The sequence below is a fragment of the Podarcis vaucheri genome (assembly GCF_965113315.1).
Source record: "Podarcis vaucheri genome assembly, chromosome: 5".
NCBI lineage: Eukaryota > Metazoa > Chordata > Lepidosauria > Squamata > Lacertidae > Podarcis > Podarcis vaucheri.
This window is the reverse complement of record NC_138763.1, coordinates 67110877-67137523: the sequence shown is the minus strand read 5'-3', so window position 1 is coordinate 67137523 and position 26647 is coordinate 67110877. Positions and strand designations below refer to the sequence as shown.

Sequence of the window (26647 nt, the reverse complement as noted above, 5' to 3'; positions counted from 1 at the left end):
ATTAAAACTGCTTTAGTGTTAATGTCCTCTTGCAACTTCTCCAAAAACATTATTTTTCAGACCATAATCCTATGGAGTTGATGGGTAAAGTTAAAGGTAAAGGACCTCTGGACAGTTAAGTCCAGTCAAAGGCAACTATGGGGTGCATCATTCATCTTGCTTTTCAGGCCGAGGGAGCCGTCTTTTGTCCACAGAAAGCTTTCTGGGTCACGTGGCCACTATAACTAAACTGCTACTGGTGCACAGAGGACAAGTGCCTGAGCACATGGAAACACTGTTTACCTTTCCGTCACAGTGATACCTATTTATCTACTTGCACCGGTATGCCTTCAAACTGCTAGGTTGGCAGAAGCTGGGACAGAGCAACAGGAGCTCACCCCATTGTGTGGATTCGAACTGATGACCTTCCGATCAGCAAACCCAAGAGGCTCAGTGGTTTAGACCACAGCGCCACCCGCATCCCAGACATATGGAGTTAATGTTGGATTGATGAAAAAGAACACTTTGCAAATGCGATTGACATGCACAACGGACCTTCTGAGAAAGCTGATCACATGACAACAGCAACCACACAGAGAGGCAGTCACCTCCCAATCACTCCAAGGGGTGAATCTGCTTCGAGAATTTTCCAGAGAATTATGGAGGTCACTGGTTCTCCACAGGACTGTAATCAGTACAGCAACTACTGGTAACCTCATGTATATTGTATAATGTATAACTCAAAACTACACAAGAGAGGTGTTTTAAAACAGTTACTTAACATTAACAAATCAGGATATGCACGTTAATAAATCAGAATATGGCACGGAATCCTTCTAACCAAAAATCAGTTTGCGAGCTACCTGAGGTCGCCCGGGAAAAGATTACAAAGGAGGTGGCTTTGCATCGTATGGCTGGTCCTTTTGGCGCCCCCCCTTTCATAATATGACTTTGACAAAGCCATGCCTATGGGCTGTTCAATAGCGTGTGCCACTTTTGAATATTTCAGCACTTTTTTGGAGTGGGCCCTCAAATTTAAAACCGGACTGGGCGGAGTCACACATTATTTGGATGATTTTTAATTTGCCTCGGCTCGCGATACCGGCAATTGCTTGGTGTTGCTGCGAGCCTTTGCTGACCTTACGCAGGAACTGGGGGTTCCGCTCGCTGCGGAAAAGACCGAGGGTCCTTCGACCCGGCTTACTTACCTAGGTCTCCTTTTGGATACGGTTTCCCAAACTTCCAGCTTGCCAAAAGACAAGCTGGTAGCCTTGAAGAAAGTCATAGAGGAATTGCTCCCTCTGAAGAAGGTGTCCCTAAGGCAACTCCAGTCACTATTAGGACACCTGAATTTCGCGTGCAGGGTGGTGGCTCCTGGGCGCCCTTTCTGTTCATGCCTGGCTCGACTCATGGCGGGGTTGAGGGCCCCACATCATCGAGTGCGCCTCTCCAGTGAGGTGAAGGCTGATCTTTGCATTTGGCTTGAATTCCTGGAGGAATTCAATGGGGTGTCGTTATGGCAAGACACGTTGAACTTACATAATGACTTCCAGGTACAATCAGATGCTGCAGGTTCCCTGGGCTTTGGTCTTTACTGGAAAGGCCGATGGTGCGCCATGCGTTGGCCGCCAGCATGGCAGGGAGGAGCCATTACGCGGGACCTAACTCTTCTCGAGTTTTTTCCCATTGTAGTGGCAGTGCACTTGTGGGTCGATGAGTTCAGGGACCATCGTGTCTGCTTCTGGACCAATAACCAGGCGGTGGTGACTGTGCTGACCAAGCTGTCGTCACGCTCCCCCAGGGTGTTGCCCCTTTTGCGGGCCTTTGTGTTGCATTGTTTACGTTATAATATAGTGTTTTCTGCACGTTTCATTCCTGGGGTATCTAACGAAATTGCTGATGCTCTGTCCCATTTTCAGATGGAGCGGTTCAGACTCCTGGTTCCAGAGGCTCAGATACGTCCGGAATATTTCCTGGATCATCTCTGGAACCTTGGCAGCAATTAGTTTTGCAGGGAGCAGCGGCATCTATTTCCCCTTCTACCCTCAGATCGTACACTAAAGCTTGGACTGATTTTTTGGCATTTACGCTTCAGTCGGCCAGTGGGGAAAGGGGGGTCCCGCCCTCCTCTTCGCAGGTGTTAAGATATTTGGCACTCCTATTTCAGTTGGGACGTGCAGCTAAGACAATCAGGATTCAAGCAGCTGCTATAGCATTTTTCTGTAAATAATTTTTTGATAAAGATCTGTGTGCAAAGTTTATCGTACGCAAGGCCCTTGAAGGTTGGGGTAGACTTTGTCCTTCCAGGCCAGCAACCCGGCACCCCATCTCATTTGACTTGTTGAGTAGGATGCGCAAAAAGTTGTGGGATGTGTTCTGGTCGGGGTATGAGGCTCGCCTTTTTTCGGCAGCCTTTTCTATTGCCTTCTTCCGAGCATTGAGAGTGGGTGAGCTCGTGTTGGAGGCTCACAGGGACGGTCGTTCTAGGGGCCTATTGCTCCAGGACGTACAGTTATCCCCGCGGAGCTGAGAATCACAATTAGGAACTCAAAAACGGATCAAAGGGGTAAGGGAGCCCTCATTCGTCTCCCTGCTATGGGGGGAAGCAGGCCCTTGCCCTGTAAAAGATGTCAGGAAGTGCCTGGCGGTTCGCCCCCCAGGGGATGGTCCTCTGTTGAGGCATGAGAATGGGTTGCCCCTGTCAAGACACCAGTTTGCAAAAGTGATGCGTAGGGAATCCTGGCTTGTGGCGACACGGCCTATGGTTCTGCCCCCCATTCCTTTAGGATCGGGGCTGCCACGATGGCAGCTCACTGGGGCTTGTCAGCCGCCAGGATAAAGGATTTGGGTCGCTGGAAATCAAATGCGTTCAGAGGTTATGTTCGCTAACAATTTTTGGTATCTTACATTCTTTTTGCTTGTTTATCTCAGGTTTAGCAGCTGTCCGCATCTGGATGGTGGGGCACAGCATCATCCATTGGGCTGGCATCGGAGCACGGCAGTCCGGATTGGGACCAGGTCTCGGCCTTCCTCCACATGTGCAGTAGTCTTGGCTGTCCAGACGGGGAATGTGCTGGTCACAGTTCCTGCCGCTGATTCGGAGGCAGATGCTGTTAGAAGGACCGCCCACGGCTATCGTGGTCAGCTGGGTGAGAACAACCTGGTTTCCATGGACTGTTTTTCACTACGTGCTGCAATTTTGGGTGACCTGGAGAAGCTGTGGGCAGTGGTGCCGACAGCAAAAATATTTTGGTCAAAGCTTTTGCGATGACGCGTTTGGATGGGTAGTCGTTGCCCAGCTGCCACCGAAAGAGCCAGGAAACACATCAATTCTGCTGTGTCCAAAAAGATTTTTGAGCTGGGTGGAGATGTGATTTCCCATCCTGAGATTCTTTTTCAGGCTGAATCCTTTTTCAGAGCTGATGGTGTGCACCTTTCTGCCTTAGGGAATGAGGCTTGGCTGGGTGCGGTGGTGGCTAACCTGAAGGCTTGGTTGGGTGTGTGAGTGGTTTGGCGGTGAGCTGAGGGCTCCATGGCGGTTAGGCATTGGTTAAAATTGGTTGTTGTAGGGGTAAGTGCCTACCCCTCCAATGGTGGTGCGGAAAGGGAATTCTGTTAAAGGAATCCAGGGGCTTGCCATTCTTTTCATCCTTGTCCCTGGCATCAGACTTGGACCGTGCAAGCCCCACAGGAACATGAGGGTGAGAAGTGAGGGACTGATGCCCAGCTTCATTTTCTCACCCAATACTTGTTTCCCACGCTGGCTTCCATTGGAATCCGGAAGGCCAGCTCTGTCCCTGGGGGCAAGGACAGATAGTCATAACCAATGCCTAAGCAACCACTCACAGTTTTTTTGTATTTTGAATAAAGTTGTGGCCAAAATTATGCCAAAAACCTTAAACAAAAATTGATGTGTGATGTGTGAATTTTTTGGGGGTGGCATTGTGGGACTCAACACGCAACAGTTTTTTAAAACGTGCACATTAGAATTGCAGACATAGAGATGGCTTTCAAATGGGCCATTCATCACTTCATGAGCTCTGCCTTTAAGGTTCCACAGGACCACCTTTCTGGAAATTCTTCAACTTTGAATGTGAATACACAGGTAAGGTAATTGATTTTGGAATATCTGCTGGTGGCTGATGTATGCATGTGTATTGTGTGTTATGAGATTTAATTCTTTCTAAGTATCTCCATATCAATAAACAATATAGAAGAAAGAATTATGTAAAATAAACCAATTGCAGCAGAATGGAAAATACCAAATGATAATTTGAGTGGAAGTTGGAGCAGATTGAGTCACACTTGCAGCACCCCTTGTGGCAAGTCATATAAAATGTTTTCCTGCAGCTGTAATTATGCTCCAAGAACACCATCTGAGAGATAGGCACGAAAGGTTAGTGAAGCACAAATGGTTTAGGCAACACTTTTTAACCCAGGGCCCTTTGAAAACTTGGGGTGTGGCTATCTTTATAGCAGCAACAAACACCTTTCAACAGCCAATTATGTAACTCACAAGGTGTTACCATATTCACCAATTAGAAACACCCCAAAGAAACATTAGGAATACTTTAGTTTGCATCCAACATTGCTGTTCCACTCATGCAACAGACCTCTACTTGCAAAGTGGAATTCCATGTCCTCTTCTTCCCCCTACAGCCTCCTGTGCACCCTCAAAATCTGCTCCAGTGTGTTGCAGGACCATCTGGAACTGATTTGGTGGGAATAGGTAAGTCAAGGCAAGACCTTTCACATGAGTGGAACTCAATTTGTGCCGTTTTGGCTACAACTCTTCGTGTTTCTACTTTATTACAGTTTTGTAAATAGATAGATGATGATAGATAGATGATAGATAGATAGATAGATGATAGATAGATAGATAGATAGATATAGATAGATAGATAGATAGATAGATAGATAGATAGATAGATAGATAGATGATAGATAGAGGATTGATAGATACCAGAGATTCTTATACATCCCTTTACTTGGAACATGATCCGCTTCACTGTGCTGCAGAGAGGGTGGCAAGCAACGAAGGCAGTGGTCAAGGAAATTTCTATAAAGAAGTCCCCAAGCTTTGAAAACCCCTCAAGAGTCAGACTGAAAAACTTGTCTCTGAGATTAATTCTCTGGGATTCTTAAACAGTTTAGGTCTCAGAAAGTTTTTTGAAACAACCCAAGACTCAAAGAAAAGCATTAACTGCATTGTGGAAGGAAATATCAAAGGCATCATGAATACAGTAAAATAATATGTCATGATTATTGCTCAATAGAAATAGTTGAGGCAAAAAACTTTATTCACTCCATCTGACTGAAGCAATGATCGGGAACCTCAAGATATCTGTGCCCACCTTGAATGGTTTTTACTTGTGTTTTTTACCTCCCAGAACTCAGAAGAAACAGAAATATCAACATATTTGGAATCACACACCATGCTACTTGGCCACAGATGATCAGGCAATATATTCAAATCAAATAGCTACTAGTGATATAATTTAAATGATTATGTAAAACCTAAAACTGTAGTTAAAGGCAGATTCTCCCCAAGCATTTGCGCTCTCTCTCTCTCTCTCTCTCTCTCTCTCTCTCTCTCTCTCTCTCTCTCTCCTGGAAGGCCCTCCAGCCATCCAGAGCAGATTATGTGGTTGGTAGTGGGTGGGTGGGTGGGTGGATCCATCCGTGCAACAGTTTGCATCCTGTATCTCTAAAACATCTGGGTAGACCGGGAGAGCAAGGAAGCTTACAGAGATGATTTTGAAAATGTTGTTCAACAACTTCACAGAGTTAGTAGTCATGTTAATGAAATGTGAATATTCATACTTAGAATGCATATCCCTTGAAAGCCTAGACCAGGGGTTGTCCACCTGGTCCCTACCGTCCACTAATGGGCATTTCAGGATTCTAGGTGAGCAGTAGGGGGTTCTATGGCAGAAGCTGAACCCTCCTTCCATCAAGCACTGGTGGTCAGTAAGGAAATTACCATCAAGAAAGATACATCAGTGGGCAGTAGGTATAAAAAGGTTGACTACCCCTGGCCTAGACCTTGCAGATAAGTGGGAGACGGAGAGAGGGAGGGAGAGTGTTATGGCTTGGTCTCTCCCACAAACATGAGACCACTCTGGCTGTTAATTATTTCAGATTTATTGCTAAAACAACAAACAAGGACGGAGCTCATCATCCTCATCATCCTCCACAGGGACTCATCATCCTCCACAGAAGATGGAGCTGCCCGGACTGAGTTCCTCCCCCTTCCCCAGCACGGAAGCCCCCACCTTTTTTCCAGTATCTTTCACACATCCTGGCCACTTTTGAGATCCTACGAGATTTGGGAGAGACTGCTTCCTGCATTCCAATGTCTGACTCACTATTGAAGCTCTCACACAGCCACCTGTCACTCTGGCCCTGTCTTTCATCTCCCCTTTGTTCAGAGCTCAGGTTACAGCTGCTCTCCCTCTCCTATCTGCCTTCTGCTGTTAACTGTTCTCTCTCTTCAAGCCTGCTTCTTCTTCTCGTCAGCATCTGAGCTTCGTTGATAGAGAGAGGGAGGGAGGGAGAGAACTGATTCCTTCATTTCCCAATTGTAAAGTCGCCAGAAGCATCTGGCTTACCCACAGAGGAAACATAATACTAGACAAGATGGACCATTACTTTAAACCAGAACAACTCTTAATAAAAGTAGGAAAATGAAAAAGATGGGTGGGAGCACATTACAAATGATGCTTGTCAACTTGTGCACAAAGGTGTATTATGCAACAACCAAGTCAGAAGCAGGTCAGGCTCTACTTCTGTTCTTAATCTAAACAGAAATCTATGTCACCATAGTAGGGATGGGCCTGCTCATTCTCCTGCCCACGTGTTATGCATTGATGGGGCATGATGCCAAGACTCCTGCTGTCTTTTCTTAATCTTTAAACTGGACTTGGACCATACAGCTACTCAAACAGAGTGTCCTCTGGAAAGTAAGGCATATGGGCACTCTAGTGCCTAGCTGTGTCAAATTGGAAGCAAATGGTGCAAATGTGGTCCTGTTGAGGGCTTGGTAAAGAGACTGCCATGCCAAGCATCACATGAGAATGAGCCACCACATATGAAAGTTCTGCCTGGGGAGGTGGGGAACCATGCTAACTCAGTGTTTCTCAAATGACTCTTCATAGGCTTCATATGCCTCAGCAGTCACTCAGCGGGGCAAGCTGGGGCAGGATGCTCCACGGGGCCCTCTGAGGAGTCTGCCTGCCTCCTCCCACTCAGGTACCACTGTACTGTGATGAGAAGTCACTTGAGTTATGTCTCAACACCTCCATTAAAAATGCATTGATATAAATAATGATAAGCAGTTCAAAAATATTATTTTCAAAGGAATTATTTTGTGTGAAAAAACAGGGATTTCTTTCCAAGGTGATTTTTTTTGTAGTTTTTATAGTTGTTGTTGTCATCATCATAGACATAGACTGATGGTGCTGATTTCTTGAAGGACTATTTCAGGATCACAAACTCACTGATAATTCTGCATAAACTCAACTATCTCTTTATACATGCGCTGTGGAGCATCAAAACCCATGATGAAATCCAGGTGTGCCCAGTCGGGAATAAACTTGTGGTAAACTAGGTTTGAGACCTGAGGCAGCAGCAGGGCAAAATCCTTTGGAGTTGAAGCCCAGTCGTTTCCACCATTCCAGAGAGCTGTTGGAATAGTCATTTGTTTAATATCATAGAAAGGTGCTGTTTCCTAAAAGAGAGGGGGAAATAACAAATACTTTATGTTAGGACTCTGCAAAAAATTTCCTGATCAAAACAAATGTGCACATGCTCGCGCGCACACACAAACACATATATATTGTCTCCCTGTTTATTTAACTTATATGCAGAATTCATCATGCGAAAGGCTGGACTGGATGAATCCCAAACTGGAATTAAGATTGCCAGAAGAAATATCAACAGCCTCAGATATGCTGATGACACAACCTTGATGGCAGAAAGTGAGGAGGAATTAAAGAACATTTTAATGAGGTGAGGGTGAAAGAGAAGAGCGCAAAATATGGTCTGAAGCTCAGCATCAAAAAAACTAAGACCATGGCCACTGGTCCCATCACCTCCTGGCAAATAGAAGGGGAAGAAATGGAGGCAGTGAGAGATTTTACTTTCTTGGGCTCCATGATCACTGCAGATGGTGACAGCAGTCATGATATTAAAAGACACTTGCTTCTTGGGAGAAAAGCAATGACTAACCTAGACAGCATTTTAAAAAGCAGAGACATCACCTTGCCAACAAAGGCCCGTATAATTAAAGCTATGGTTTTCCCAGTAGTGATGTATGGAAGTGAGAGCTGGACTATAAAGAAGGCTGATCGCCAAAGAATTGATGCTTTTGAATTATGGTGCTGGAGGAGATTCTTGAGAGTTCCATGGACTGCAAGAAGATCAAACCTATCCATTCTGAAGGAAATCAGCCCTGAGTGCTCACTGGAAGGAAGATCCTGAAGCTGAGGCTCCAATACTTTGGCCACCTCATGAGAGGAGAAGACTCCCTGGAAAAGACCCTGATGTTTGGAAAGATTGAGGGCACAAGAAGAAGGGGATGACAGAGGACGAGATGGTTGGACAGTGCGGGAGACAGTAGAAGACAAGAGTGCCTGACGTGCTCTGGTCAATGGGGTCACGAAGAATCGGACACGACTAAATGACTAAACAACAACAACAACAAATATGTTAAGGGGAATATAAATTGAGCACTTAAAGTGCATAACAACTGGACATTGTGCAGATTTAAGATGCATTGTGGAGAATAAGCACATCATCCATGAAAAGTAACTTGTTCATATTTCCTGGTAAATATACATGGTTTCCAACAGGCTTTGAACAATGTGCATATATTGACTATCCTTTGTACATTCTCTGGCCATTTTGCATAATCTCAATCAGGTTTTGTGGAATGTGCTGCATTTTTGCATTCTGAGGAAATGAGCTGTTTTGTATGTGACACTAAGTCAAACTATGAGAGCCAACACAACCTGACAATAAGAATTATTCTATATTTCAGAGGGCCAGCTTTCCCAAGCCTATGCCCTCAGATGTTTTGGACTATAATTCCCATCATCGCAGCCAATTGGCTTTATTTCCTGGGTTGATGGGAGCTGTCCTTCAAAACATCTGGAAGGAACTAGGTCAAAGAAGGTTGTTGCATACAAAATTTGTCTATTTATTTCCTTTATCATATCGTTCTCTGATAACCAAGTGTTCATGGAGCTTCATTTTATACTAACATTCCAGGAGGAAGTCATATTGATGATAGAGGATCCTTTAAGCAAAATGGAAGTAATACACATATAGGCAGATAGAGAGAGACAGAGGGAAGGAGGGAGAACCCATTTCATTTTTTGCATTAGTGACATGAGCACCAAATCAACATTATTTCAGTTTTAAAAGAGATCCTTCTTGCACATTTCAGATATCATCATGCGAAGCAGACATCTGAGTTAGCAAATCTCCATATGGATAAATTTGAAGGAACATACATACTGGACAGAAGCAGTCTGTATAATGGTGACATATTGCTATATAAAAATATAATAATAATATTTATTATTATTATTATTTTATTTATATCCTGCCCATCTGTCTGGGTTTCGCCAGCCACTCTGGGTAGCTCCCAAGGGAACAGCAAAAGCATGATAAAACATCAAACTTCTAAAAGTCAAGTAGTTGTTTATTTCCTTGACATATGAAGGGAGGGTTTTCTGCAGGGCGGGCGTCACTACCGAGAAGGCCCTCTGCTTGGTTCCCCTGTAACCTCACTTCTCGCAGTGAAGTAACCAGCAGAAGACCCTCGGAGGAAAGTGTAGACAATATCTTCATTTTATGACAAGGGACTGAAGATAGACATCTGGCATCTTGCAGATTTGTCAACAAACCCACCATCCCATATTAAATCTGAGCGATACATATACTTTTGATACAGATATAAGCTATTTTCAAGGGAATCTGGAGTCCACTCCCTATAGTAAATATGTACAGTGGTACCTCAGGTTACATACGCTTTAGGTTACATACGCTTCAGGTTACAGATTCTGCTAACCCAGAAATAGTGCTTCAGGTTAAGAAGTTTGCTTCAGGATGAGAACAGAAATTGTGCTCCGGCAGCGCAGCGGCAGCAGGAGGCCCCCCATTAGCTAAAGTGGTTCAGGTTAAGAACAGTTTCAGGTTAAGAACACAATGCAGGTTAAGAACACAATTGTATTTGCACAATGCAGCAATGCAGCTTCATTTTCTGGTGAATGGAGTCCACCGTGCGAGGCCAGCCCTTGTCCCCAGAGCCAAGTGGGGCCACGCTGTGCCTCCTGCTGCCTGTCTGCACAGTGGGGAGCATGGCCGGCCAACATGGCTGTTAACAGATTGAGGTTGAATCCTGACAAGACAGAAGTACTGTTTTGGGGGGAGAGGAGCCAGGCGGGTGTGGAGGACCCCCTGGTCCTGAATGGGGTGACTGTGCCACTGAAGGACCAGGTGCGCAGCCTGGGAGTCATTCTGAACTCACAGCTGCCCATGGATGCACAGGTCAATTCTGTGTCCCAGGCAGCTGTTTATCTTTTTTTATATGTAAAATTTTATTGGTTTTTCACAGTTTTTCTAAACACAAACAATACACAAAACAAACAAACAAACACACAAACAAACATGTATAATATCATATCCTTTTTTTCTTAAACCTTACTTCGCCGACTTCCCCATACCTCCCCTTTGTACATCCCAATTTCTGAACCTATTTCAGCAAATCCTAACCCTTGGTTTTATCAGATTTATCAGGCAGCTGTTTATCAGCTCCATCTAGTACGCAGGCCGAGACCCTACCTGCCTGCAGACTTTCTCACCAGAGTGGTGCATGCTCTAGTTATCTCTCACTTTGACATTGCAATGTGCTCTATGTGGGGCTACCTTTGAAGGCGACCCAGAAACTACAACTAATCCAGAATGCGGCAGCTAGACTGGTGACTTGGAGCGGCCGACGAGACCATATAACACTGGTCTTGAAAGACCTACATTGGCTCTCAGTACGTTTCCGAGCACAATTCAAAGTGTTGGTGCTGATCTTTAAAGCCCTAAACAGCCTAGGTCCAATATATCTATCTAAAGGGACGCGGGTGGCGCTGTGGGCTAAAGCCTCAACGCCTAGGGCTTGCCGATCGAAAGGTCGGCGGTTCGAATCCCCGCGGCGGGGTGCGCTCCCGCTGCTCGGTCCCAGCGCCTGCCCACCTAGCAGTTCGAAAGCACCCCCGGGGGCAAGTAGATAAATAGGTACCGCTTACCAGCGGGAAGGTAAACGGCGTTCCGTGTGCGGCTCTGGCTCGCCAGAGCAGCGTTGTCACGCTGGCCACGTGACCCGGAAGTGTCCCCGGACAGCGCTGGCCCCCGGCCAATAGATGTGAGATGGGCGCACAAACCCCAGAGTCTGTCAAGACTGGCCCGTTCGGGCAGGGGTACCTTTACCTTTACCTTTAATATATCTAAAGGAGCGATTCCTCCATCATTCTGCCCGGACACTGAGGTCCAGCGCCGAGGGCCTTCTGGTGGTTTCCTCACTGCGAGAAGCCATGTTACAGGGAACCAGGCAGAGGGCCTTCTCAGTAGTGGCACCCACCCTGTGGAACGCCCTCCTGCCAGATGTCAAAGAGAAAAATAACTACCAAACATTTAGAAGACATCTGAAGGCAGCCCTGTTTAGGGAAGCTTTTAATGTTTAGTAGGTTATTGTATTTTAGTGTTTTGTTGGAAGCCGCCCAGAGTGGCTGGGGAAACCCAGCCAGATGGGCGGGGTATAAATAATAAGTTGTTGTTGTTGTTACCTGTTCACCATCTGACTGAGGAGCAAGCATATGCTGTCTGGGCGAGGTGGCCAGGGACACAGCAGTGAGGCTGGGCCAGATTCCAGGGCCCAGAAACCCCCAGAAACAGGGCAGGAATCCCTGCATAGGGGTGCCTGATTTGTGCCACTTCAAAATTGTGTGCCCAGAGCCATTGTCCCACTGCTCCCTCATGCTGCGCCCCTGACACAGTGTGGGGAATTTCTATGAAATGGAGCTAGAAACTATTATAATCAGATCAACAGTGCAATATTGCGGTTAAAATAATAGCTTCTTTCACTTAAGTTCACTCATGATCCCCGCGGTGTAGAAATTTTAATTGGTAAGTTTCTCATTATATTTACTTACTTACTTTCATACGTTCCTATTTTTGAGATATGTTTCTAATGTTATATGCATTGCTTTAACAGATGATTGCATTTTTTGCAAACCTGTACCGACTGAAGATATTGAATTTTGACCACGACACAAGCAAAGGTAATATTTGGATCTTGTTTGGTGAGATTTTTATTTAAAGTGATTGGTTTATTTGGATATTAGTTACAATTTTTGACAAAACTGAGAGACTGAACTCATGCATGCAGAATACTGAAGAAGCGTAAAATGCCAAAATGTGTTTGGTATTTCAGTTATCCAGAAAGTTTGATTAAAAAACATTAAAAACATCTTATATAGCAATATCAGCTATCTAATTAATATAATTAAAGAAGTATAAGACCATCTCATGCATTGTACAGAAATTTTATTTTTATTAGGGTTTATTGTATAATTGTGGATATATTATTTTGATAAATAGTTTATAGATTTACATATTAGAATTTGTTAACGTATTCATGGGCATCACAGCCATTAGAAGACATCAGAAGGCAGCCCTGTATTGGGAAATTTTTAATGACTGATGTTTTGTTATGTTTTTATATATGATGTAAGCCAGCCAGAGTGGCTGGGGAAACTGCCATATGGGTGGGATATAAATCATTATCATCATCATTATCATTATCATTATCATTACATTTTGTGTATATAAAGCCTGGTTATAAACGTCATGTAAGATTATGACCTTTAACTATTTTGTTTCATATTGCAGCTACATTTTATCCACCAAGTATTATATGAACAGCAGCCTTTGCCATCAGTAGCTTTTGCCATACCTTACCAATGTCTACCATCATATAAAGAGAGAAGGGAGGGAGAGGGAGGAGAAAGAGGGAGAAAGAGATGGCAATTAGCGAAAAATTCTTACCTGGTTGTGGTGAGCCATGTTCTCTTCCTTGCTACCCCAGTCAAAACCTTTGAACTCCTTACTCCTCCTATTCTGAAAAAAGAAGTGTACCATGGTTTGAAAAAACTAAATGGGGAAATTATTATTATAGCAGGTTGTGAGGAACGTAGAAGAGAAGAAAAAGTTCTTACCATCTGCTTTTTATTCAATATTTACAGAGAGAGGCTTGGAACACAGCCTCTTGGGATAATGGCGTTGTCCCGAGTGACTCTCCACTCCCCCTTTTCTCATTTGTCATTGTCATCATCTCCCTACGGGTGCCACGGAGGGCCCTCTGTTTCTGAGCTCTTTGCTTTACTACCTTCAAGGCTCACTGGGTTCTGGGAGAGAGGAGGTCTGGAATGCTTTCTAAACACATTGTGTCTGTCAGCTGTCCTCCCTCTAGTGCTTCCTCTTCCCCCTCCAGGTCTCCCATCATTTCCCAGCTTTCCCCCTCATCTGCCTCTGAGCTGTGACCTCCCTCAAACCCCTGTTGTAATTCTGAACTGTCTTCTTCTTCTCTGGAAGGGACAGGCTGGGGAGGAGGTCACTGGGGAGGAGGCCACAGGTTGTGTAATTAGCCAAAGGCCAGGGAGAAGAGGAATGTTTTTGCTCAGTGACTAAAGAAATATAATGAAGGGGCTGGGTGAGCCTCCCAGGGGAAAGCATTCCCAAATGGGAAGCTACTGGGAAAATGGCCAGTTCCTATGTGGCCATCCTCCAAATCTTTCATGGAGGATTAAACTTATGGGGACTTAAGTAAGTCAAAATATATACCAGGGACCAGGAACATCCATGCCACAAGACAATCTTATTCTGCCAGGGGATCCAGTTTGGCCCAAACACTTCTCCCAAAGTCTCCCACCTCCTATCCAGCTGAGATTGCCGCTGAAGCCAGCTGGGTGGGTGGGGGGTGGGGGTGTAAACCCTACTCAGTTTGCCAGAATTCCATGCAAATCCCTTCCCAATTCAGAAAGGAGATTCTCTTAAAAGACTTGTTAAAACAGATCAGCAAAAGGTCTGCATCAGAATCTCCAGGGAATAAAGAGGAGGGATCAGTTTCATCTCCACCTTGCAACACACTTTGAAATCCTCCATTGCTACAACAGGTAATTGACAGGTAGGCGGCCCCACCCTGCTTTTAAATGTGACCTATGAAACTAATCCTGATAAAAAAAGCTCCTGTGGTATCAAAAAGATTCCCCAACCCTGTTTTGTTTTTGCAAGGCCACGAAGAAATTACCAGCAACTACATTCAACACCAGGTGCTCCCAGATCATGGCACTTCTTGGCCAGCCTTCTGCTACTGACACACAGCCTTCACTAGCCTAGAACCCTCCAGATGTTCTGGACTACAATTCTCATCAACCCCAGCCAGCGTAGCCTGGCTGATGGGAGTTGTCATCTAAGCAAGTTGGCACTACAGTGGTGCCTCGCAAGACGAAAAGAATCCGTTCTGTGATTCTCTTTATCTAGCAGTTTTTTCGTCTTGCGAAGCAAGCCAATTAAAGGATTAGTGGATTAGCGCTATTAGCGGCTTTTAGCGGCTTTTAGCGGCTTTTAGCGGCTTATCTGCTGATCAGATCAGCTGTTAAGCGGCTTAGCGGCTTAGAAAAAGGGGGGGAGGAAAAAACCCCAGCAGGAACTCGCAAGACATTGTCGTCTTGCGAAGCAAGCCCATAGGAAATTCGTTTTGCGAAGCTCCTCCAAAACGGAAAACACTTTCCTCTAGCGAGTTTTCCGTCTTGTGAGGCATTCGTCTTGCGGGGCACCACTGTACCAACACCTGAGGATTTAGGTGCTACCTGACTCCAGTGAAGCACATTCTGCACAGATGTCCCAGCTGGGCAGTGTGATAAATATACATTGATTCGAGTCTGAAAGAAAGAGCAAAGTGATTAGCTGAATTTATCTCAAAGTGTAACAGCCATTTCAATTTCATTTGGTTTGTTTGAACAAAACAAGTGCACTCTAGAGCTCTACATCTGGATATCATGCAGGAATCAGTGTTTAAGTAGCAATTACATGCCAGTTTTGGAGATGAACTTGACACTTCAAACTAGCTGCCAATGCCAATATTGTGTTACCAAACAAGAGGGAAATTCGCTTACAGCAAAGCATTGCCCCACAACATAAATACATTTCTACTAATACTGCAATCCTATGCACATTTACTAAGAAGTAAATTGTACTGTGCTCAACCAGGTTACACCCAGGATTACAGAATAGGACTACAGCCCCAGAATGCATAGGATTACAGCCCCAGTTATAATATTTTTCTTTATATAGTACAACCAGGGCAATTACAGACATATCAAATAACATCCATTTGTGCAGTGGGCCGTACCATTATGTACATTCCTCCTGTAGGACATGAATTCACTCCACCCTGCTTTGGTGCCATGTCCAGTTGTGTTACCAACCATAATTAAGGGCCACTCCTAGACTCTTATCAGGAACTATGAACTGAAACTCAGTATTGCTCTTAACTATGGTCCTATTGCATCATGGTGGCAAGGAAGACACAGCCTTCTTGTGACGCATAAGGCATTACCTGCATTCTGTTTTGGGGAAGTGGACCCCTGTAGGGGGAATTGCACAAGGGCCCCCAAGCACCTTAACTAGGCCTTGGTGCACACCATGACTTCTCACCTCTTCACATGTTTCTTGGGCTGATGTGCAGCATCTTTCAAGGCACACAAATATTAAGTTCCAGTTTACAAGTATCTGTACACAAAGCCATATTGGTTCATTTTGTTCTTATTTTTGCTCTTATTTCTATTGTATATTTAATATTTGTTATATTGTATTGTCTCATGGAATGTGGCAGCTGTGCCCTCTTAAGGTTTCTGTCTTAATGCTACCAGACAATAATTTTCCAACAACAACAATAATAATAATAGCTCTGCCCATTTGGACACCTCTGAAGATATTTCACCCCATTCTGCAAGTCTTTTTTAAATTTGAGGTGACAATTTCAACCTTCACCAACTTGGACATCTCTGAAGATATCATTGCCCAAAATGTGGGACAGCTCCAACCAATCAGGTTGCCTCTCAATATATCACCGCCAAACTTGGTACGAGGACTCCTGAGGTGGATATATTAGTTTTCAACTATGTTTGCATGCAGGGCAACATTTTGAATCAATATGGTAGACCAATTTAACTCAAATTAAACACTTAAATTTAAGTGGCAGTCCTGGGTTGGTTTTTGTGTGCGCGCGCAGCCCAAAATATCACAAATTACACTATCCACTAGTGCTCAATGAAGTAGTCATCTGGGATCCACTTCTCCAGGGGTAATTAAGATAGGGATGTTATGAGCAGCAACCATTTCAAAGAAGCCTCCACATACTTTTCTTTAGATCACACTCTTTACCTCCTATTATGTAGTTAGAAATCTTACCAGATTTATGTTTTTCACATTAAAGCCCATCCCTAGGAAGAAAAAACTGGCACAAACATGATCAAGTAAGAAACGATTACACAGGTTAGTAGCAAACCATTTAGAAGTTTTGCTTTGAGCACTAAACTGCTTGGTTCCAAATATTACCTGTCAAAACAAAAACATTAGTACACAGGTCATTTTGTTAGTCAAGACTGCTTCCCTTGAGATACTTTCAGCAATATCGGGTAGCAAGAAAATATCACAAACAGTATTATGAGAATCTTCTACTCAGATTGTCAGGCTAGAATGCCCATTCAACAATCCATGGCCATAATGATGATAACAGCAATAATTCAAATCCCACATGCATAGTCAAACAAAAGGACCTTCTGCTATATTCAAGACATGGGCATTGTAATTTCAGCCATCGAAGAGACAGGATGACACAGTTAAAGTGCATCTTGAGATGTATGCAATGTGCAACTGGCGCCCTTTGCAACGTGATTCAGGAACATCATTTTAGTAGGAGCCCAAATATGCAAAGGACTTGCTGTTATGCAAACATACCCACAAATAGCCAATAGACTAATAGTTGTGCTGTGCTTGAAATCACTTAATTTAGGGTTGCCATACGTCTGGACATATCCAAAATACCACATTCAGAAGTAGTGCCCAGATGTTGGGCAAAAAAGCTCAACAATTTGAAATATGGCAATCCTACTTAATTCCCTAGTAATTTCAGCAAATGACGCCTTCTCTATTGTCTACATGGTAACATAAGGGAGAATGATTTTACTGCCTTGTCTTCTGACTTCTCCAGGTTGAGAATACAAGGAGTGGCTGTTCCTACAATCTGAAAAGGGCACTTCAATCTGCTTTTGTCTAGGGTAGAAGTAGTGTAGCATAGAAGCCAAGGGTGAACTGTAAATCATAAAGCCCCCAAGGTAATCAAATATCCCCCTAGCCACAGTCAGTATGGGGCTTTAGACAATCCACAATCTCTCGTTCCCAATCCTCCCTCCAACCAGACTCTAATCTGGGAACAAAACTGATCATGTTACAATGTTGTTGTATGAATTACTGAGCTAAAAGTGGGTGAGGGGGACATTTGGCCAACACAGAAGTCCCCAAAAGCCTCCAACATGATCAGCAAACGTTTCTGAGCCCCAAAAAAATGGGCTCATGTGCCTGTAACTGCCCACCACACTGTGATCATCCCAAGTTATTTCTCAGTAGATTGGTTTGGCTCTCTTGTCCTATAGTCATACATTGTTTAATACTTAAAATAAACCAATAATGTAATAAATGCACGCTCCTATAGCTGTTCAGCATTATTGCTTTAAGGGCAGCTGAGTTACGCACAGGTGTAATCTGCCATCATACTATCAAATCTTCATGGAACTTCTATATATACAGTTTTCCCCATCAGTGGGAGCTGCAAGTTTGTACCAAGTCCTTTTGCTTGGGCACTTGAGGATTGTTCTCACACCAGCACCTCTTTCTTTCCTGCCTGCAGCACGTGTTTTGTGCTGGCACCCATGCTACTTACAGCAAGATAGAAAAATGGGCACCCCAATTTTTACAGATCAGCTTAGACTGAGCAACACCCTATTACCAAATTTCAGGATTCGCCAGCTTGAACAGTTTAGGTGTCTATGAGAATGACAAATGGCCTCAGGTCAAATGATGGATATATTCCTAAGATCTTAGCTACAGCGAGAGATATTTGCACCCTCTATTTTAAACAAATATTTAGTCCAAAATGCATACTTTGACCAAGGATTCAGGCATGTGAGTGATCACAGCTGATATTGGGCTGATAGAATAAACTGTGTTGACCGATGGTGCCAGTCCAAAGAACATTTTTATCTTCTGGGCGAGCTGTGGCATGGTTGAAAATGCAATGAATGCTAAGAAACAAGATGGGAAATAGAAATAGAAGATAAATGAACATAGCAAGCACTACTGCCTTGATCACAATACAAGAAAAAAATATTAGCCTTTTCTCATAACACAAAAGCAATAAATACAGTCAATCCTCAGTTCCTCAATGGCTCTGTTTTGGAACATTTCGGCTCCCAAACACCAAAAACCCAGAAATAAATGCTGCAGTTTTTGTACATTTTTCGAAAGCCAAATGTCAGAGGCGACTTCCACTTGAGTGCAGGAAGCTCCTGCAACCAATCGGAAGTCACTCCCCAGTGTCAAACATTTCGGAAGCTGAATGGATTACATTTGACAACCGAGGTTTGACTGTATACATTATTGTAAGACCTGTGAGGAATGGCTTATGGTCACATGCTTCTAGTCAAATGAAATATTGGAAAGTACACACTTATATCCCCTCCTCTTGGTAGCCTTAATAAAGTACTTCCAGGATTGTTAAGCTACAGTTTCCTGTTACATCCAGACTCAGAAACTTCTGTTTAAATTCCAACTACAAACCAGGTTTCATCCTGGCTTGAAATCCAGGATTTTATTCAAATGAAACAAGACTTTGTCAGCTGAGATGAACTGAAGCAACACAAAGCACATAAAACAAGGTTTGTGAGGGGAGTACAGTGGTACCTCGGGTTACAGACACTTCAACTTACAGACTCCATTAACCCAGAAATAGTACCTCGGGTTAAGAACTTTGCTTCAGGATGAGAACAGAAATCACACAGCTGCAGTGGGAGGCCCCATTAGCTAAAGTGGTACCTCAGGTTAAGAACACTTTCAGGTTAAGTACATACCTCCAGAATGAATTAAGTTCTTAACCCGAGGTACCACTGTATTATAGTCCATACACTTCTTTCTCTAAGTCCATAGCAGCTTTGAAACATTTCTTTTATAGGAAATGTTACTAAGGGGAAAATGCAGGAAACCTACACAGGGATTGTTATTCAAGATGGTTCTCCATGTCCAGTGGCTCTATGTGTAACCACTGTACTATGACCAAAATCTCTCTTGAAATTAATATACAACACCAACTGTACAAATAAACATGTTGCTATTAGAATAGGCAACATGTGTTTCAGAAGCTTCCTAACCTACCCATTGTGGTGCCCTGGGAATGACCAACATAAAATATTTTCTCTTGTCCAGTTTTTCTCAGGATAAAATTTATTGAAGCTGGAAGGTCATATTTAGCCATTTCATCAAAACTGCAAAGAAAAGGAATAACAGGCTGTGTTTTACAGACTTGCATACAGACATCTCCAGCCAATGCAATGCAATATCTGGCAAACCAGAGATCACCTCCTCCATGGACTACCAATTCTCTGAACATTTGCGAAACAATCTGATTTAAATTAAGCCATGACTCATCTTCTTTAGATATTTCCACTGGCACTGTTCACTAGCAGTCAATGCAACAGTATGAGCTGTTCACTGAAAACTTTTCTGGCGGGTAGTAGGAGACGGATGATTGACTAAATGGGTATAGTAAACCTGTTGACAACTGCAATTAGTCCTACAGGAAAAGGCAAGGGATGGTATGCAGATGATTAGCATATCTCATTACCCTACCCCACCCTCCCACTATATATAAGGGTCTGGTGACTTTCATTTCAGTGTATCTGAAGAAGTGTGCATGCACATGAAAGCTTATAGCAAGAACAAACAAAGTTAGTCTCTAAGGTGCTACTAGACATTATTTTATTTTATTTTTATTTGTCAAAGAGTTACAGTGCCTGCTGTGCTTGTAGAGACTGATACAGGAGAGCCATGTTTTGTCACAGCTGGGGCAGATCAAGGCATCTGGTTCTGCTGATGCAGGTGTACCATGCCATTTCTCATCCCAGTGGTAATTTCTCCTCTGTTCTTTACTGTGGATATACCACCTAACTATCTGTCTCCAGGCACTGCTGTTGTCTGCAAGAGATTCCCACAAGGTGGAGTTGATGTTGCTAGCCTTCACATCATGTTTGGAAACATCTTTGTAATACACAGTTGGTCGGCCAGTGGGACTGCTGCCTGAAGTCAGCTCCCCATAGAGAACATCTTTGGGGGATCTTATCATCTTCCAGTCTTCATCAGAGCATCTAATTCCCCACATGAACAATATGTGCTGTTTGTTTGTTTGTTTGTTTGTTTAAAGAAACAACTACCAATTATATTTACTTGGAAATATATTTCTATACCTTTAGATTGTCAGGGTGCTGTTCAATGTTGAAACAGAAGAAGAGAGAAGAGCATGGCAGATTAAAAACCCCAAAAGGAAGACTAGGAACCAGAAACACATAATGAAGTTTAGAAAGATCACTCTACCTGAATCGCCAGAATTCTTCTTGCTCCACAGTATAGTTGATGTGTTTCATGGACCAGGTGTTCCCTCTACTGTTTCCTAGCCAAACATCATACCCAGCATCAGCCAGTATGAAGCCCAGGCTGTTGTTGTCCAGATTTGACACCCAGTTATCGCTACTGCCAGACAAGCCATGTTGCAGAAACACTGCGGGCTTCGGATCTGCAATAGAAGTCTTTTAAGTATAGTTATAAGAGGTAACTTCAGTGTTTCTTTCCAACAAGACAGTGATCCATCAGAACCTTGAATGGCAGTTGTTGTCATTCCATATTTCAAGTAGCAGCCAGTGAAGTGGTGCAGGTGGGGCAATGTTACTCTCATGGCTTCCCAGCAAACTGGGTTGCTGGTGCTTACGGAGAGCAAGAAGGGAAAGGGAGAAGTGCATGTTGGCGGAGCCAATCCAATTCCCTCACCTCTACATGCAACACCAGGTCAAGCTCCCCCAACCTTGCCTTGTCTGTTTTGCTCTCTTCAGACATGGGTTGTCAGGTTGTCCATGAATGTTAAATCACAGAGTGGTGAGATCCAGATCTCAAACAAGTCTGCCTTTAGAAACCTCCAACACCTTGCAATACTACACTGCAGTCATTAAATGACTAATGATACATTTTGGGGAAAGTTGTTGAAATATTTCTGACTATTATGATAGAAGTGTTGTTTCAGAATCCAAAGGGATATGCTGTTTTGTCATAAGGCCTGCTTCATGAAAAAGCTTTTTTCCAAAACAAAAAAACTTGGGGGCATTGCCACCACATGTGCATAAGTGAGCCAGTGACATTACAAATTCTTGAACTGATATATTTTTAGTCATCTTATTCAATATAATCTTATTATTCAATAAGTCATCTTATTCTTACATTTTAAGCCATTTTACTCAATTATAATCTTATATTGGGAGCTTGGCACTGGAAGCAGGTGGCTAAGTCCTCGTGCCCTTCCTTCATTACACCACCTTTGCTTCTCAGGTATTAGGTGGCCCTAATATATTTCCAAAAAGCAACACCCTTAGACTGTCCTTTGCATTATTATTACTTAAGAATTTCCTGAAATTTTAATACATACATATGTTAACTGCCTTTAACCACCCTCATTCACTCTACATAATACCTAAATTGTTAATTTCTGCTGCTCACAGTTCAGGTCCTTCTTGGAAATCTATCTGACTGTTATACCTCTTCAAGTACTCTACAAAGGGTTTCCACTCCTTCCTTACCAGTGTCCCCTCTTGATCCCAAATTTTTGCTTTCATACTTGCCAGCTCCACATAATCTATTGGTTAATAATAATAATTTATTATTTCTACCCCACTCTTCTGGCTGGGTTTCCCCAGCCACTCTGGGTGGCTTTCAATAGAACATTAAAAACAGAATAAAACTTCAAACATTAAAAAATTCCCTAAACAGGGCTGCTTTCAGATGTTTTCTAAAAGTCGTCTTTTTAGGAAAAGGAGGGGATATTTTATCATATGTGGTGGGATTGTAAGGTAATTTTAAAAATTTGGGAAATGATATACAACGAATTGAAGAAAATGTTCCATTTAACATTTGTTTAAAAATCTGAAGCATTTTTGTTAGGGATTGTAGGAAAAGATCTGCCAAAAAAGCTGAAAAACATCTTCATGTGTGCGACAACGGCCATGGGAGTTTTAATAGCACAAGGATGGAAGACTGAAGAAACCCCAACTGAAGAATCATGGCAAGAAAAATCGATGGACTATGCAGAACTGGCAAAACTGACATACAAGCTACTGGACTCCGACTACCAACCCTGGATGAGATCTTCACGTCTCGCATCTTGAAGAAGTCACATAACATTCTGAGAGATCCCACCCACCCTGCTCACAACTTCTTTGAACTATTGCCTTCGGGCAGAAGATATAGGACAATGAAAACACGAACCACACGCCTTCTGAATAGTTTCTATCCAAGAGCTTTGATTGCACTAAATAATGATCTCAGGGCCAGTTGCAAGGTTTAGTAAGTAGGGAGAGGAAGGAATGAGATAGGTTTTAGGTTATGTTATGCCTTTAATAGGTCATGCTATATTCTGGACTATGTATGTTTTATAGATTATGTCCAAATAGGATGAGAGCTCGGAGATACGTGCAAATGTATATGTGTACCCGGTCTTTGGGTGGGTGTTTCATTTTCGTTGCTGTGCATACTGTGTATATACGGACAATGACAATAAATTTATCTATCTATTTGAAAATGCAACAAAGCAAACTGGACTCCTTGGCTGACTTTGAATAAACATTCAAAAACTTTTTATTGATAATAATCAGCTAAATAGTTTGAGGATCTATACAACTGTGTAACATGCAGAAAATAGCATTTTTAGAGAAATCAAAGAGTGGAACTGAGGGAAGTCAGGGGGTCAGGAAAAATGGGGAAATAAGGATGATATGTTTTTGGATAATATGTTTTATTTGAATAAAAAAGTTATTAAAAAAATAAAATAAAAGTCGGATTGTTGTTTATTTCCTTGATGTCTGATGGGAGTTCATTCCACAGGGCGGCCGCCAATACCAAGATGGCCCTCTGCCTGGTTCCCTGTAACCTCACTTCTCACAGTGAGGAAACTGCCAGAAGGCCCTCGGTGCTGGACCTCAGTGTCAGGGCTGAACGATGGGAGTGGAGACATTCCTTCAGGTATACTGGATCGAAACTGTTTAGGGCTTTAAATTGTGCTCAGAAATGTACTGGGAGCCAATGTAGTTCTTTCAGGACCAGTGTTATATGGTCTCGGCGGCCACTCGCAGTTACCAGTCTAGCTGCCACATTCTGGATTAGTTGCAGTTTCTGGGTCACCTTCAAATGTAGCCCCACATAGAGCGTGCTGCAGTAGTCCAAGTGGGAGGTAACTAGAGCATGCACCACTCTGGTGAAACAGTCTGCGGGCAGGAAGGGTCTCAGCCAGCGTACCAGATGGAGCTGGTAGATGGCTGCCCTGAACACAGAATTGACCTGTTCCTCCATGGACAGCTGTGAGTCCAAAATGACTCCCAGGCTGCACACCTGGTGCTTCAGAGGCACAGCAGCCCCATTCAGGACCAGGGAGTCCCCCACACCCGCCCACACCCTGTCCCCCAAAAATAGTACTTCTGTCTTGTCAGAATTCAACCTCAATCTGTTAGCTGCCATCCATCCTCCAACCACCTCCAGGCACTCACACAGGACCTTCACCACCTTCACTGGTTCTGATTTAAAAGAGAGGTAGAGCTGGCCTGAATCCCCATTGGAAGGGATCAAAATGGTCCGCATCCTCCAGGCGTGCCTGGAGTTGTTCTGCAACCATCCACTCAATCACCTTTCCCAAGAATAGACGATTTGAGACTGGGCGATAGTTGGCCATATTGGGCGGGTCCAAATGTGTTGTTTTTAAGAAGCAGTTTAATGACCACCTCTTTCAGCAGGGCTGGGAAGTATTCACCATCCTGCAGTGTCCATCGCCCAGCCCTTCCTGGCTCTCTTTTATTAGCCAGGATGGGCAAAGATCAAGGAGACAGATAGTTGGTTTCACTCGTCCAAGCAGCCTGTCCACATCCTTGGAGGTAACAGATTGGAATTGATCCCATGCAACTTGACTAGACAGGACTCTAGCACTTTCCCACCCCAGCCCTGCTCCCATGGTGGAGTCTACCTCATTCCGAATCTGAGCAACTTTAACTGCAAATTATTAATTTTTTTGCAAAATCATTGCAGGAGGTCTTGGGGGCCTTATCAGGCCCCAATGGCACAGATGGTTCCGTTAAATTAGGAACCACCTGAAAGAGTCTCCTGCTGCTGTTTTCTGCAGATGCAATAGAGGCAGTGAAGAAGGTCCTCTTCAACGTCACTATTGCCACTTGGTAGGCTCAATGCTGAGCTCTAACCTGTGTCCGGTCCGATTCAGAATTAATTCTCGGCCACTGGTGCTCTAGCCATCTCAATGATTGTTTCATTGCCCTCAGCTCTGGGGAAAACCATGGGGCTGTCCAGGCTCCATGCAGTTGGAGAGGGCAATTTGGAGCCAGACAGTTGATAGCCCTACTTAACTCTGCACTCCAGCGGGCCACCAGGGAATCAGCTGAAAGGCCATCAACATAGGATAAAATCTATCCTACCACTCTCTGGAAACCATTTGGATCCATTAAGTGGGGGGGGGGGCAGACCATCCTGCAGAGGGGAAGGGTTGCAGAGATGTCCAGTTGCACCAAGAAGTGATCTGACCATGGCACTTCTTTTGTTTCACTTTTATTTAGTGTCAGATCACCCACATCCATAGAGATAAACACCAGGTCTAAGGCATGTCTAAGGTTTATTTTGCTACTCCTCTTTAGTTGGGATTTCTTGGTCTTTTCACCTTTGTGCATAGATTACTCAATCTGCTGATGTTGCATACAAGAAGAGATTAAGTACCTACTTGGGGATATCAGAGTTTGTTACTTCTAAGAGGAAGGCCTCTGGTTTGGGGGGGTGTCATCTTTAATATTTTTTTCAGTTCCCCATAAATTATTTTCCAGTATATTTGGCTTGCTTACATGCCTACCACATGTGGAAGAAGATGCCCTACATCTTTTGGAATTTCCAGCATGACTTGGTTCCCTCCCCCCCCCTTGCATTTCACTTCTCACTCAAGAAAAAGCTGCATACAGCACACAAAGCCACTGGGCAATGGAATTGGCAGTGTCACCAACTCTTCACAGCCCTGGTGTTTTTCTCCTTTTTTTAATTCAGGCTGTGACCCCAATAAATGGCCGAAGAACATATATCTTTAATAACTGCAAAAACACTCTTTTGCAACTAAAGAGATTTCACCCCACAAAAAAGATTGCATGCAGTTCCCTATGACTTGGGTCGAGAAGGTATGGAGAGCAGAGCTACGTCAGCACAGAAAATGGCTGCTGTCAACATGGACTATGAACTATTTATTCCAGCTTCCTCATCTCCTTATCACCATATGTCCTTACTTCTTTAATAGTTCAGGAAAGGAGTAAGAAGCACTTGACCTCAACTACCTATATGGCCTATCTTTTGCAATATTATAAAAAAAATAGAAGAAGGACACACTCAACAATCATAATAATAGTGCACATTACCAAACAAACTGCCTATGTTCTTTTGCACCAAATCAAATTTTAGCAAAGCAAGAATTCGTAATTTAATAATAATAATAATAAATCCCCAAAATATCGAACATTTGTATATATGCATACACACAATATATACCTCAAAGCACAAACTCACCCTTGTTTGACTGATTTCTTTTGCCATGAGGGATTCTGTTAATACTCAGAATATAACCATCGTCTGTCACCACTTCATATTCTTCACTGGGATATCCTCTGAAAGAAATAATTTCGCTCTGCAGGGTGGAGATGGTGTGGTTGGACAGGTTAACAAGCAACTGTAAGATGTCTACAGACCACTGCTTTTTAGGTGCTGGTACTCACCATGAAGTTTTTAAAAATAAAATAAAATTCCAAGCTGCCCTCAGCAATGATGCATTGGGAGGGCAGGCTACTACGTATTTCAAAATATTATAATAAATATTTTCTTGTCCCCTAAAACCCCAGCAGTCCGTGGAAGATTAACTTCAAGGATGTGGCGTACAGCACCATTAAGCAACACTAATTGTCAAAGATGCCTTGAGGTAAGAAGATGAGAAAGGAAAAGGAAAATGGCTTACAATATTCATAGTCGCTTCTGGATCTACCTTTCTTCTTTTCCACAATATCCCCGAACTAATAAGCACTTGGACCAAGCCTGCCCCCATTACGAAGAGCCATATCATTGATTTGCGTGGAAGCAAATCCATCTTTCAGCCCAGATATACAAGACTGCTCTACAGTCAACGAGAAGATGTACTTAGGTTCCGTGGAATGAAATG

The 26647-nt window shown here is 43.4% G+C and overlaps 1 protein-coding gene and 1 long non-coding RNA gene across 3 annotated transcripts; one reads left to right on the top strand and one right to left on the bottom strand.

Moving 5' to 3' along the window:
* Positions 1-927: 927 nt before the first annotated feature.
* Positions 928-12377, top strand: LOC309532203. The gene is made up of 4 exons (XR_014219646.1): positions 928-4089; positions 4639-4708; positions 7848-8807; positions 12248-12377. It is a non-coding gene; the product is annotated as an uncharacterized lncRNA (long non-coding RNA).
* Positions 7304-26647, bottom strand: LOC309532147 (putative lysosomal acid lipase/cholesteryl ester hydrolase). 2 transcript variants are annotated; one of them, XM_082222155.1, is made up of 9 exons: positions 26447-26644; positions 26005-26122; positions 20740-20938; positions 19525-19634; positions 18259-18398; positions 16507-16653; positions 14904-14975; positions 13081-13152; positions 7304-7708 (listed from the first exon to the last, which is right to left on the bottom strand). In XM_082222155.1, the coding sequence occupies exons 1-9, from the start codon at positions 26573-26575 to the stop codon at positions 7475-7477; spliced, it is 1221 nt and encodes a 406-aa protein (XP_082078281.1). In that variant the 5' UTR covers positions 26576-26644; the 3' UTR covers positions 7304-7474. The 2 variants fall into 2 exon arrangements, with proteins under 2 accessions (XP_082078281.1, XP_082078282.1); XM_082222156.1 differs by lacking the exon at positions 16507-16653 and having other exon boundaries at positions 26447-26647.